At 42.7% G+C, this 14374-nt stretch overlaps 1 protein-coding gene across 2 annotated transcripts in view; it reads left to right on the top strand.

Moving 5' to 3' along the window:
- Positions 1 to 14374, top strand: part of SPON1 (spondin 1) — a 365717-nt gene that overhangs the window by 283892 nt on the left and 67451 nt on the right. For both annotated transcript variants that reach the window (XM_019551432.1, XM_019551431.1), the window contains exon 7: positions 9145 to 9209. In XM_019551432.1, the coding sequence (XP_019406977.1) occupies positions 9145 to 9209 (65 nt within the window). The remainder of the gene's footprint in view (positions 1 to 9144; positions 9210 to 14374) is intronic.

Genomic DNA, 14374 nt, shown 5'->3' with positions numbered 1-14374 from the left:
TTAACACAAGCTGCTCTTTGGTATAGTGAGCAAGAATGAAATATTGTTTTATCAGGAGACCCTGGACCCTCCTATATAACATTAGCCTTAAAGGGAATGATATATGGCACATTATTTTCACTGTTGCCCTTAGCAACAATCCTGCTGTTAATTTAATCCCATGTTGCTCCAACAACACGGCTACTTTCTCTCTGGAAGAAAGTCCCTGGGGGCAGATAAGGGACAAAATGAGGAAGGGTGCAACTGAAAATGGAATGATGTTTTTGGGATATAGAACAGCAGCCTTTTCATTTGGTGTCATCCTACCAGCATGCAACATAATTATAATCTTTCTGGAAATTATTCAAAGATTTTTTTTTTAGGATTCTTAAATGCACAGTGGACTGAGATCTATCCAGTCAGTGCCTTATCAATTTACTTCACTATTTGCATTTCAAAGGAGTGGTATACAACCTGGGATCTGAATATGGTTATGGCACTGCCTGAGCTGGGACTAGTCCTCTAGGTCAACATGTTGCTATCATTTAAAAATATCAGGGAACAGCAGCACCATTATGCTGCATCAGGGAAACATTCTTATTCATTAAGTAAGTACTAAACTAAATGCACGATTACTAAGTAGCATTAATGAACACGTAGACACACCCATCACTTATGTAGCTACTTAGTATTGTCAGTAATAGGAATAGACTAAAGCAGGGGTATCAAACATGTGACCTGTGGGCTGCATCTGGCCCACAGAGCCATTCCCTCCAGCCCGTGGGGCTTCTGCCAGCCAGAGAATTCAGGGGCAGTGTGAGCAGAAGCAGGGCTGCCACAAATTCTGGGATATTGGGCCCCATTGGGCAAGACTGTCAGTGGCAAAGGGTTCAGTGAGGGGTATTCTAACAAAGCCCTGTTCACCCTGTAGTCATTTGCCTCTTTGCCACTTGGTCTGATGCCATTCATCCTGAGGGCACTTGACCAGTGCCACAGCCACTGCCTTCTCCCTACAGCACTGGCCCCACTACTTTTACCACTTGCTCTGCCACTGTCAGGTCCAGATCCAACCTCATGGTCCTGATCTGGCCCAGGGGACAGAGTAAGTTTGACACTCCTGAACCAAAGCACATTTTTATATGCTTTTCCTGAATTGGGACCTAGTATTAAACATTAAATACCAGCATTAAACATGCAGATCTTGGTTTAGATTGTGCTTCCCTCCTCCCGGGTGTTCAGTTCCATTCCATTTGTTCTTCCTTAGTCATTTCAACCATGGCATAACATTCTTCTGCAGTTCAATGGGATTTTGTGAATAGTCCAGTAAACACATTCCTCAAGGGCTTTGGGGGTCTCAGCTGAGCTGATAGAGTAGTTTATGTATTTTCTAAAGTAAATTTGGTTCCTTTATTTGTGGGAGAAAAAAAGGAGAAACACATAAATTAAAAATGATGGAGTTGCGCAGAGAATAATTCCGTCTGTTTTTATATATATTATAGTACAAATATTGAATTCACTCCAGGAATACCTATAAGCCTCTGCTGTGATGTGTAGTTTTCTCAGGTGTCACCATTTCTAAAATGTCAGGGCATAAGAGCAGCTCTATCCTGCCTCAGAAAATCATTGCCATCTAAGTACAGAACAGAGGAAAATAATATGGGCAAAATTCAATGTTAACATCATTCTAGAGATTGAAATGGCTTTTCACCAGCTTACAATAGCACCAAATTTGGACTAATACATTTGAAAGTAATCTGCATGAAGGCAAAAAGGCATCTGTAGTTCATTCATAATATCTGGTAAAGTAAGCTACTATTTATGAAAGCTTATATATCTATGAATGTTGATTATCCATCCAGACCTTGTCCCCTGCCATCTGTCTGCCCCCACTACCTGCCCCCCCCCCCACTGTAACTGCCCCTCCCATCACCTCTGCCCCCTGTGCCTTTCTTCCTTATAGCCTCAGGTCCTCTTTCCCCAGACCTGGTACCCCCAACTGATCCCCAGAGGCAGTTGGGGGTGGGGTAGACACTGTGAGCCAAACATCAAGGAGCATATCCCTGGTCTTGGGCTCACTGCACCCTGGATCTTTAAAAGCATGTGAAAATGGCACCTGGGGACCTGGGAACTCATCGTGTCACAGCTGCATGGAGGGGGCATAGGCAGCTGGGGCAGCATGGATCCCAGCATGTGGGGGAGCTTTAAAGAGCACACCTCCTCCTGTTGACCCCCAGCATTGCTTTTTAAAATTCTATGGGCACTTGGACCAGACAACGAGAGAGGCTACCCTCTCTATGGCTCCCAGGGACCTATAAGAATCAAGCTGGGGCCATGTCCCTGGGCCTCCCTGCCCAGGACTTTAAACTCCCCACCCTGCAGCTCTGGGTGGGCTGCCAGGATGCAGGAAATCAGAGGCTCCTGGCAAAGTATAAAGTCCCTTGTGCCAGAAGCCCTTCATCTTTTTCCCGCCTTGCTAGGTACCTCTGATCCCTCATTCCTGACAGCTTGGCCATAGCTGCTGGGCATGTTTGGTGGATTGTCACCCTGGCCCAGGCAGGTTTAGTCTCAAGCTGGACCTCAGACTGTCGCAACTGGGGCCAACAATTAGCAGATTGTTACCTTACTGCACTGGGGGGCACAAACTGGCCCTGGTGCAGTCTTGAGCTCTGCCTACAAACAGCTTTTAGATTGTTAACCCTGGCCCCAGACCACACTGAAGCTAGTTTGATTCCTTGGTGTAGTACCAGGGGCCAGAGCAAAGAATCAGCTGATTGTTGGCTCTGACTAGACCTGCAGACACTTCTCTTTCAATTGATTGGTGCAGGGGGAGACCAGAATTATGATCCTGGGCTCCCCCTGCACTGAAAAGTAGTAATAGCACAATTGAGTCCCGAGAATTGCGTCTCTTGCCATACATGTGCTGCATGGAAGGAGGCACGGTTGTTGGATTCAGAGGTCAGATCCTGTCACACTTTTAAATGAACACGTGCCAATGGCCTAAGATATAAAATAAGCATGTCTATGTTACAGTGTCTGGATATCTGTTCTAAAGTCAAGTTTCCAAGCTTCCTTTTGGGAAGGTATTTTGGTAGGGAAAAGTTGTTTAATTGAAATAACAGGTTGGGGTACAATTATAGGTTCTTTTTACTGTAGTTTCTTCCTTTACAAAAAGTGCCTGTAAGTGTTTTACTTTTGGCTCAGATCCAGTCACTACCAGAGCAAGCAATAAGTACTTGTAAAAGTGGGTATTTAGGACTGGAAACTCCAGTCTTGTTTAGGCAAAGAATATGTGCAGATCACCAGTCCCAGTTTCTCTCACTGCCCCCAGTATGCCCAGTATGCAAATATATTCTGGGATTGCCTGCTAAGACTAACAACAGTGCCAGTTACAGGAGATTTATGTAGCTATTTGCAGGCAACTGACAGGAAAAAAGGTTATTTCTGCTGAATACTGTGTTCACTACAATATCTGAAGGCTTCACCATATTGATGGATGGGCATCACAATTGTCAAGCTAAATGCACACTAGTAATGTAGGAAAAAAACAAGTGGTCAGGTAGGGTGCCAGGTCAGTAGCTCGCTGCTCCCAGGGCCACTGATACATCCCAGCCACCTGCTCAAAAGTCTCTAAAAAAAAATCCTTCAGGTTCATTGTCAGGCCCCAGTTTTGTAAGCATTTCATCCCCTTCAGCCTCAGACAAGGGAGCTGTGACCACCTGTGTGCTGGGTTTCATTTGTTCCAGAAAGCTAAATATAAAGCACTGCTGCTTTTCTTGCCAGTTTTTGCTGAAACTGCTGCTGCTGAAACCCCTGCTGGTGTTGCTGGAATGCTTGTGGCCGCTGCTGCTGCAGCCTCTCCATCCGCTTCAGCACTGCCTCTGGGTCCATTCTGATGGCTAGCGCCTGAAGGCTGCCTGCCATCTCCACCGCGTGCAAGTGGGTTAGTGAGACTATTTTGTTGCAGGCCGACTTTGCGGCAGCAGGCTCTACGTCCTGTGAACATAAACTTAACCCTTGCTCCCACAGACAAAAAAAATTTTAAAAAAGCAAATAAATGAGAAAACCTAAACATGTAGCCCCTCTCCACAGGCTGCAGGAGAGGCACTTTTGCTTTTCGCCTTTCTGGTAGCAAGCTTCTCTGGTATCCAGTGCACCTCCTGATTGTGGACCACTTCTTCTTTCCCCCCACTTTCCCCTTTTTCTCGTTCAGAAGATTTTTTTAACTTCTAGTAGGTATTCCCTTCTGGGCTTCTAGTATAGGCTCCCTGCTCCCACCTGAAGGACCATGCTGGGCATGTCTACATGAAATGCTGCACTTGAGTTTAAAACAAATTCCTGCACAACAAGTGTCACCATCTACACATGCAGATGCTTACTGAGCAATAATTTGCTCTAATCCCAAGTAAATTTGCTACCTGCAAATACAAGTCGCAAATTTACTTGAGAGTAATTAAAGGCACAGTATGGCACATGTAGACAGCTGACTAGGAGCAAACATGCTCCTGGTCAACTGGGCAGCTCTGTCACTGCAGCCCAGGGAGGGACAATGTCTCCCTGCCCTGGCACCAGGGATCTCCCAGCTCTTGGTCTGTGATCACGATAACTGACAGGGACTTGGGAGATTCTTATCTCCTTGCCCCAGCTCCACAATTGCCTGAGCTCCAGTGGTGGAGCATGCAGCTCCTGGGGGCAGGGGCCAGGAGACAGCTGTCTCCTAGCTCAGGAGACCCTTTGCTCCCTGCCAGCCCCTAGGTTAGTGCCCACGTAGAAATCCCCCTGACTGCTGCAGGGGAGTGTTGCAGGGCCAGTGTGGGTATGAGCAGACTGCTGGTGGTACTGTACAGTAGTGTCCAGTAGTACAGTAGTAATGAGCTACTGCATAGTAAGCATCTTGTGTAGACATGGCCACAGAGAAGTGTGACACAGAGCTGCCAATTTTTTTCTTTAGATTAGTTTTAGCTTGAAGACATTCTGGAAGGGCTTAGAAGCATTTTCTTTTCCTTCCACTTTCCTTTCCCTTCACTAGCTAGACAGTGTTGCATTTTCTGTCTCTCTGTGGTGAAGATAATCTAGATTTCCATGTAACGAAATGTAGCAATTACAGTCATTAGCATCATCACTTTCCATTCACACATGAACATTATGGCTAGGCACTCTACAGCATTTATAACAGAATCACAGAGAGGTAGGAGTGGTCATCTAGTCTAATCCCCTGCCTGACACAGGATCATCCCTATCCAAACCATCTCATACAACCATAATCTAAACTCTACATAGAACTACTGTAAACTCTACATAAGACTACAGTAGTGAAACATACTGTTTCTTGTACCTGAGCTTGGGAATTTCTATGTCTGTAAATATCAAAGCAAAATTTTGGCAATGCAGAGAGCAGAGAGAACATCATTACTAATGACAGGAAGTAAACCCAGAGGAAAAGTATGACTGAACTCCTTGAAATAAAGAATACGTATATTTTACAGTGCTTCTGTGGTCTTTGCACTTGGTTAGTACGGGACAGCCTTTTAAACACCGGTGTGAGAGAATCCTACTTTCAGCTGAAAATGGTTGGCTGTTCACTTGCTGACTTTAACTGCAGATTGTGTATCTCTATCAAAAATTGTACAATGTTTGCCTTGGATTCCTACTATGCACACACTTTCTGTGGATGGAAAAGAAGGCAGACAAAGATGTGTAATCCATCACAGATATACATGTATGTAACCCATAGGGACGGTATATGTTCTAGGTTCTGTTCTGTGCCCAGTTAATAACTGCGTTAGAAAACTAACTCTTCAGCTCAAGCTGTAGAGGTTTGTACTTTTAGCTGTGGGTGGCGCTGCAGGCCCTGCACGTCAGCCAAGATGGTGATTTCATCTACCATCTTGACTTTCATCTCTGTGTGTGTGTGTTACATTTGAATATGTAAGGATAAGGACATTTCTGTTGTATTTGTATGCTGCAGATGTTATATTGGTTTTAGTTTGCAGACAGAAAATGCAACAGCGTGTTCAGAAATTACTCTTTTCCCTGTGGGGCCTTTTCCTCGGGGCGGGGGGGGAGAAACACAGCCTATTCCTGGGTAACTCTTTAGTGTGTAGGCTCTATGTGTAAAGACTATTAAAATATATATTTAATAATCTCACAGTAAGTTAAAAATAATCCATTTTCTGAGTAATCAGAAATGTCTCTATGCACTGTTTTAACATTGACATTATTCAGCGTCCATACATAAGAATGAAATCTAGCAAATGATTACATGAAATAACACAGGTGCCTTTAGCTTATATTATAGTCTAATTCTACTTCATTTGTATCTGGATTTCAAACCTTTCTGAGCAGAGAATTGGTTATTATAAAGAGGGGTGTACTGACATTGATGTTCTGATCCCAGTTGGATTCTGACTTTACGCAAAAGTTCACGAATGTGTGAATCCAAATGGCAGTCTGATTCAGGTCTCCCTCTCTCCACTTTCAGCAGTAAGTGGCTATTGATATTATTACACTTTGAAAAATGGTTCCTAGAGTGCATTTTAAATTTGCATAGCACAGCATATGCCATAAACACTTCCTTATGTGAAGGGACCTGGATGGGCCTGGAGTAGCTGTTGATTTTTATTAAGTAAATAAGTCACCATATACAGACACACAGTGTCTGTATAAACAGGCATTTTTAAGTAATAAGAGTCAAACTCCCTTTGGTGTGTATAATACATGCTTAATCCTTTCAGTCAATGCAAAGTGTTCTGAGGGTATGTAAATGAAAATATACATATTTAAAAAGCGTGAAGTTGTTGAGGTGTTGAAGCATACAGCCAAAAGGAAACAGGGAAGCCAAAATTCAGACAGCATTCAGGGTTTATTCCATCCATAGAGCAAGTTGTGCCCAGGGAGACTAGAGAAGAGAGAGGGAGACTGAAGTGAGTATCAGGCACATTTTAACTTTCTTGGTTTAGTCTGTTTCTACCATTCATTTATTTTTAACCTCTTTGGGGAAAATACTGTCTCCCCCTCATCCAAAAGCACAGACAGCTCAAGACACAATGGCAATGCTAAGTTTATACTGGATGCACTGAGTGATGCAGAGCTCATTTCAGTACTGCCCAAACATGAGTCGGTAGGAGGTGCAGTGAGAGAGGGAAGAAGCAGAACGACAAAAGCAAGAGCAGCAAATCAGACTGCTGGAGCACTGTGGTCTTGTCCGGTGTAAAGGCTGCAGAGCCAGCTCCCATAGATTTCCCCAACACAGCTTGGTTGCCCTGGGCAGCACGCGGTGTGTGTGATTCTTCCCCTTCGCAGCACTATTTTCCTTATCCCGACCCCACTAATAATATGAGAATGGTTAACTCTTGATATTGATTTAAGCACATGGATCTAAACTCTCAGCTGATGTAGTTCAGCAGAGCTCTACTGAATTTAATGCAGCTCTGAATCTCACCAAGCATCTGTCCTAACAGCAGCCACAAATTATCCCTTCATAAAAAAATGGATTACTTCAAGCTGCTCTCTCAGGATGAGGAAGAGATCATGTCATGGATGAGCACCCAAGTCTGAGATGCTTCCATGTTATGGATAGGGCACATCAGGGCTATAATTGCTTTACTTTGGTACAAAGAAGGAGTTGAAAAATAATGGCTCTGGTAGAAATGACCAGTGAAAATTGATTTCCCTAAACTGGGGCATATATGGATTAGAACTAGCCTGAGGTATCAGAGGCATTGCTATCAAGGGGGAGGCAGCAAGATTAGCACTGAACAAAAGGACAGCTCTGTTGGAACTGCCAATTACTAGTAATGTATGGGATGGGTTTCTTAGCTTAATTGGGAAATATTTTTAAAAGGCTGCAGAGATCATGCAAGTGAGTTGTGAACTCTGTATTCCTTTAAACAAATTACTGGGAAGGAATCCTCAGGGAGATGGGAAAAGGCTCTAAGAAACACTTGATAGATGTCTTCTGTGCACCAGAGCCTTGTTAAAACAGTCTGCTGTTTTTGTTCAGGGTTTATTATGCTGCATATAAATTTTAAAACTGCTGATGCAGGAATCCTTATAGGCTTTAAGGGGGGTGGGGAATCTTTGTACAGTGCTTAGCCACTCTCTGGGTTTCTACAGGTGCGTTACATACTTCAGCCTTTCATTTTTATGTGTGTGGGGGGGAAGTGGGTAAAGTAGCTATTAAAAGTTGCATTTAAAGGAGATTGCAGTGCATCGGTTAAGGATTGTTGATGTAACATTAAATCCTGCTGGATAGGAAATACGGTCATTTAGCTTGTGTCGCTGCTCATAAGCAGCTTTGTGGGGTATGCCATTGTTTAGGGTTAGTCCTCAAGAGAAAGTTCTTTGCCTCAGTTCAACCCTATTTTACTGTACCATTTTGAAGACATTCATCCCAGCTCATGAGTTGCTGATCCTATTCTTCTTCCCCAGTGCTATCCATGTCCATTGCTAGAGCCTACAAGGGACAGTATTTGGGTTTTGTTCCTTAGGAAGACTTAAGTGTACTCCTTCCCACAGAGTAACAATAAAGCCCTCCAGAGTTTTCAGAAGGCTCTTGCCTTATCACACTTCCCTCTAGGAAGCAGGACTGGCCACATGCTGCTATGTCCATGAGCTTTGTGGGAATTACAGAGCAGTCTTATGGCTTTTCTCACTGCGCCATCTCCCCAAACCCCTTTATATCACACTGTCATTGGCTTGGCTTGTGTCATGTAGACAGCCAAGACCTTGGTGGAAGAGAAATTAATTATAGCTGGAGACAGCAGTAAGTCACAGTACTTCTTATACCATAAATTGCAGCACTCATAAAGGGAAACTAAATGTAACGAGCCATGCTGCAGCGTGTGCCCAACCCCTTCTGCTGAGTTCAGTTGCAGTATAAGTGGAAGAGGCACTGATGTGATGTGAGTGTGGTAGTGGTTGGATACTAACGTAGTTCCTCTCTGGGCAGCTCCCATACCTTCTTGGCTGCTCTCTTCCTCACCCAGAGTAGCAGAGAACGCACCTCCCAAACGTCACAGGGCATAAGGTACATGGCTCTTCATCCAAATGCTGAGACACCAAGTGCCTCATCTTGGTGCTATAAATCATTGAGGAATGTTACTCTCATAATAAAAGTGTCCCAATAACTGTTGATTGGTTTTGTTTTGTTTTTGTCTCCCTTTGCAGAGTGATGAGGTTTTAACTGTCATCAAGGCGAAAGCACAGTGGCCTGCCTGGCAACCAGTAAACGTGTAAGTAGGTAGGGAATGAAGCCTCCCAAAAGAGTTCTGTTCAATATCGTCTGACAGGTACTCCAAACTTATTGCCTCACACAATGGTTTGCTGTTGTGAAGAAACAATATAAAAATATTGTTGATAGATGAGTTTGTCTTGTGCTTGGTATTTTGCCAATAATTGCAACTCTCTCTTTTATTATTGGCTTACTTTGGGATTGCTGGTTCAGGCAAAAGAAAGAGCAGATCATTTTGCTGATGTTGTGTCTGTATCAGACTATGACTTTTATAAAATGTATGCATGTTTTCCTATTCAGTACACAGTATCTTTATAATCTGTTTTGACCAGTTCATTCATTCTCTCATCCTCTTTGGTGGGGGGACGGATCCTAAAAAGCTCCAAAATATATCTTATGGAAAGTTAATTTCTCAAAGACATTGAACCCTAGGTTCAGATATGGTAAACTGCCATAGTGACACTGACTTCAGTAGAGCTATAATAATTACCTGAGCTGAGAACATGGCTCACCTTCATCATCCCAGGATGCTTATCGTTCTTGGGTTCCCAACACAAAACAAGGCAGAGCTCCCATAGGTGAATGCTTCTGAATCTCAGATCTTCTATTCCTCCTTCACACTTGACCTGTTGCTGCTTCTGTGTTATTAATATTACTGCTCTAGGAAAATATAAAGCCACGATTGGTAAAATTTGTACAGTATATAATTTAAAAATTGGTGAAGGTGTAAATTCATAGTGGGAACAGGCCAGTTATAGAGTGGCCTTAATCATTAGATAAGGTGGCAACATGTGTCTATACAGCTTCCCTGCCCAGGACGACTGCTGTGGAAAATAAACTCTGCCTGCTTTCTTGGCTCTGCATTCACCCTAGTCTCATTGCTGCTCTTAAGGTTTCCCAGGGCAGAAAGCCTGAGAGCAGCAAAACAGTAAGGGCTCAGGACCAGAGAAGCCATCTACCCTGCCTAATTGCTAGGCTAGGACATGTGCAGAATGCAAGTAAATGCATGAAACTTATTTTCTCACTGGAGGTTGGGCTTCAGCAACAGGGTTTTTTAAAATACAGGCTTTGCAAAGCCACCTAGGAATAAAGAAAGTAGGTGACATTTACTAGATAAGGCGCTATGTTCTGTCCTACTAATAAAGGACCCCTGTTAAACGTGAGCACCCACTTTGCCTTTATGGCTCAGAATGGGTGAGTACAGTCTTTGCATCAGGCAGAGGTGGCATGACCTCTGTCCACAGCATTAGGATGGTGGCTTACTGGAGTGCCCAGTTTTAGCATCCACAATTCAAAAAAGATATTAACTACAGGGATGGCAGCCAGGAGAAAAGCTAAAAATCAAGTTGTGGAAAACACTGATTTTTTTGGTAAAAGACCAAAGAAGCTTAAAACTTAAGAAGCCAGTTAGTTTATCCAAGGAAAAATTAAGAAGTAACTTGATCAGAAAAGTTTTTTGATAGCTGCAATCTGATGGCTCCTTAATCAAGCATATAATGGCATAAGAAGAGCTAGTGGTAGGGGGCTAAAGCTAGAGAAATGCAGACCAGAAATGAAGAGAAGCATTTAAGAGTTAGGAGTGTTCAGCCCTTTGGACAGTTTAGCTAGAGCTATGATGAATTTTTTTCTCACCTGAAGTCCTTGGATACTTTTCTTAAAAAGATTCTGAAAGCAAAATAAAAAATTATATGTCTGTGGCAGGATTTCTGGGTGAGGTTCAGCGATTATCTGTGGGATACAGGAGTTCAGAGTAGATTATTATAATTGTCCTTTCTGGCCTTAAAATCCATATGTCTGTAGTCTTGCACAGCTAATTGCTGCCTTGAGTCCTTAGAACCTTTTGGCATGTTCCTCTGCTGCTGTATTCAGATAATGAGCTCCTCACAGAAACTGTCTCCAGCTTTACTGTGCTCAACATCTGTTAGTTTGGGGGACCCATTACTGAGCTTACCTGTAGTAAGTTTCAATACATTTTTGTTGGCGTTGACCTACTTGTTCTTTTGCATACCAAGTTGGTATTCTTTAAATGAGGAAAGTCATTACGCTGCCTGGCTCTGATCCGGTAGAGCCTGTTTGGCTCAGGGGAACCATTTGTTTTTGCCTATAACCTTAAAAAAAAAACAAAAAAGAACAAAGAAAACAGCAGCGATGGTGCTTTTGCCTTAAAGTGATCAATATTGCAAGGGTTTGTCTCTGCAGTCAGCCACTCCACAGTTATCACACACATTATATGGTGGTGATTGTCGGAGGGGCACATGGTATTATTCATTTCTTTGACTGTATTGGGGATAAATAGAGGATTTCCATCTCCAGAGCTGTCAATCCATCATCTTTCAAAAGCAGTAAATTCATACACAAAAATCAAAGCTAATTAAACTATAGTGCCCCTGGCTATATCAGCTAGAGGGAATGCAGAAGTGACAGTTTCACAAAGGAGTTAACAAAAGACTCTTTAGATGTTTTTATTAGAACACCATTTCAAACATTTTTAAGGCATATTCCAACAGAGCTAACTATGACAATGTTTCTCAACAACGCTCCAGATGTTCTTGTAGCCACATCTTTTCTTTTCCATATGTCAATTGTTGTCACCCTTCAATAACATCCATGGAAAAATTCCAGATATCCAGATATTCCTACTGTATTGTAAAATGTCACCCAAAGGTTTTCTTCCCCAACAGCTCTTGTTGTGTTTCCCTCTTTTACTTGGTGGTTTGTTTTTTTAAAACCATTTTCATTATGTTTCTCATATATAGTTGTGGTACCCCTCTTTTAATTCCATTTTAAAGTCTGCTTCCATCTCCAAAGAAAATAAACTTTTCAATTAGCACATATTTCTCTTGTTAGATTTTCTGTTTAACATTATTGATTATCTCTGTTGGAATATAAATTATGATTGTACAAGAATTAAAGCTGCTACATCAGACAAACATTTAGACAATTATTGTGCACAACAAAGCAAACTTATTCTGGCAAGCATGTGTTGCTAATTTTCTACCGGGTAATGGGCATGGATAATTTTCTCTTGAGTAGTCATGAGTGTTATGACTTTTCTTGGTCTGGTGTTAAGTCAATATGTCAAAACATCACATCACATAATGTTAAGCTATGTTGCAGTATATCGCTCTATTGTGGCAAAGGAGTTTACTGTATATTAAACACTATTATCAAATACATAACATTAAGAAAATAACTGCAGAAGGCGAAAGAAAAAGTTTCACAGGTTAGCAAAGGAAATCAGTCTGGTCAAGTTTCAGAGTTTGAAATGAATACTAAATGGGATCAGGAAGCAGTTACCCATCCAAGTTATCATATTGTGTTAGTTACACTTAAAATATCAATATTTAACAGCACTTAAACTTATTGATATAATTACTTTCCTACATTGATTTCAAAGTTTTGACAGCTGTAATTATATTACTACATCTTTGCCTGTTGTGATGGAGAATTGGTGATTAGCTGCTACCAGAATCAGAATGCTATACTAGATGGGCTGTTTATCTTGTCACTTTAATTAAAAAAACTGCAACAAAGAGTTGCAGATTATTAACTGAGCTGAAAAATGAACCTGATTGGCTAACAAGTGTTTGAGCATAATGTGACTTGGGACCAAAAAGGCCTGCAGACTCAAAACTTGCCAGCTGCATCAAGCAGATGTCAGATCTGTGCATCGCAGGGAAAACTTCTGAGCATAAAAGCCAGAACAGAAGACAGGCCTAGATCATGGTATTCTAGGTATCCTGGCATAACATGGCTCTTGGTTCCCTTATGACCATCCCCCCTGCCCAAGTGTACTGATAGCAGGGTCTGGCATTTCCTCTTGTAGGTGTGGGCATGGGAATGGGGGGAGGGTAGGTTCTTGGACTCCTTTCCCCCCTCAGTCTGGCCTCCCAGGGGAACTGATGTGCAGGATCTCCTGGGAGCCCAGGAGAGCTGGTTGTATTTTAAAGAACCCTTGCTAAGGGTGCAGGAACAAACCATCCTGATGCACAGGAAGACTAGCAAAGATAGCAGAAGACCAGCTTGGCCTTATTAGGGAATTCTTCAATGAGCTAAAACACCAAAAGGAAGCTTACAGGAAGTGGAAACTTGGACAAAGTACTAGGGAGGAATATAAGTATTGTTTGCATGCAGGGATGAAAATAGGAAGGAAGGCCAAAGAACAATTGGAGTTGCAGCTAGCAAAGGACATGAAAGGTAACAAGAAGGCTTTCTGCAAGTATTTCAGTAACAGGTGACAGATCTGGGAAAATGTGGGTCCCTTACTGAATGAAGGAGGCAACCTAATGACAGATGATGGACAAAAAGCCAAAGTATTTAATGCCTTTTTTTACCTCAGTCTTCACAGGCACGGTCAGCTACAGACTACTGAACTCAGCAGCACAGTTTGGGGAGGAGTTGAGCAGCCAATAGTGGTAAAAACAGGTTAGGGATTATTTAGAAAAGGTGGATGTGTACAAGGCCATGGACCCCGACACAATGCCTCTGAGGGTGCTGAGGGAGTTAGCCAATGTGATTGCAGAGCTGCTGGCCATCATCTTTGAAAACTCATGGCAATTGGGAGAGGTTCCAGATGACTGGAAAGGGACAAATATAGTGCCCCTCTTTAAGAAAGAGGAGGAGGAGGATCCAGGGAACTGAAGACTGTTCAGCCTAACCTCAGTCCCTGAAAAAATCATGAAGGAAATCCTCAAGGACTCCATTTCTAAGGAGGAGAAGAATGTGATTACAATCAGCCTGGATTCACCAAGGGCAAGTCATGCCAAACCAACCAGATCGCTTTCTACGACAAGATTGCTGGCTGTGTGGATGCAGGGAAAGCTGTAGACATGATATACCTTGACTTTAGCAAGGGTTTTGATATGGTTTCCCACAACATTCTCACAAACAAGCTAAAGAAGTACAGATTGGATGAATGGACTGTAAGGTGGATAGAAACTGGTTGGAAGGGGGGAGTCAGGCACAAAGAGTAATCATCAATAGCTAAGCATGTAGTTGGCAGTTGTATCAAGTGGAGTGCACCAGGGGTTGGTCCTGGGACCAGTTTTGTTCAATATCTCTTTTTTTTTTTTTTTGTTCATAGACATCAGGGCTGGAAGGGACCTTGAGAGATCATCGAGTCCAGCCCCCTGCCCAAAGGGCAGGAAGTCAGCTGGGGTCATAGGA

This window comes from Crocodylus porosus, unplaced genomic scaffold, assembly GCF_001723895.1.
Source record: "Crocodylus porosus isolate Cpor-Errol unplaced genomic scaffold, CroPor_comp1, whole genome shotgun sequence".
Lineage (NCBI taxonomy): Eukaryota > Metazoa > Chordata > Crocodylia > Crocodylidae > Crocodylus > Crocodylus porosus.
The sequence above is the reverse complement of the archived record's forward strand: the minus strand, read 5'-3'. Positions and strand labels throughout refer to the sequence as shown.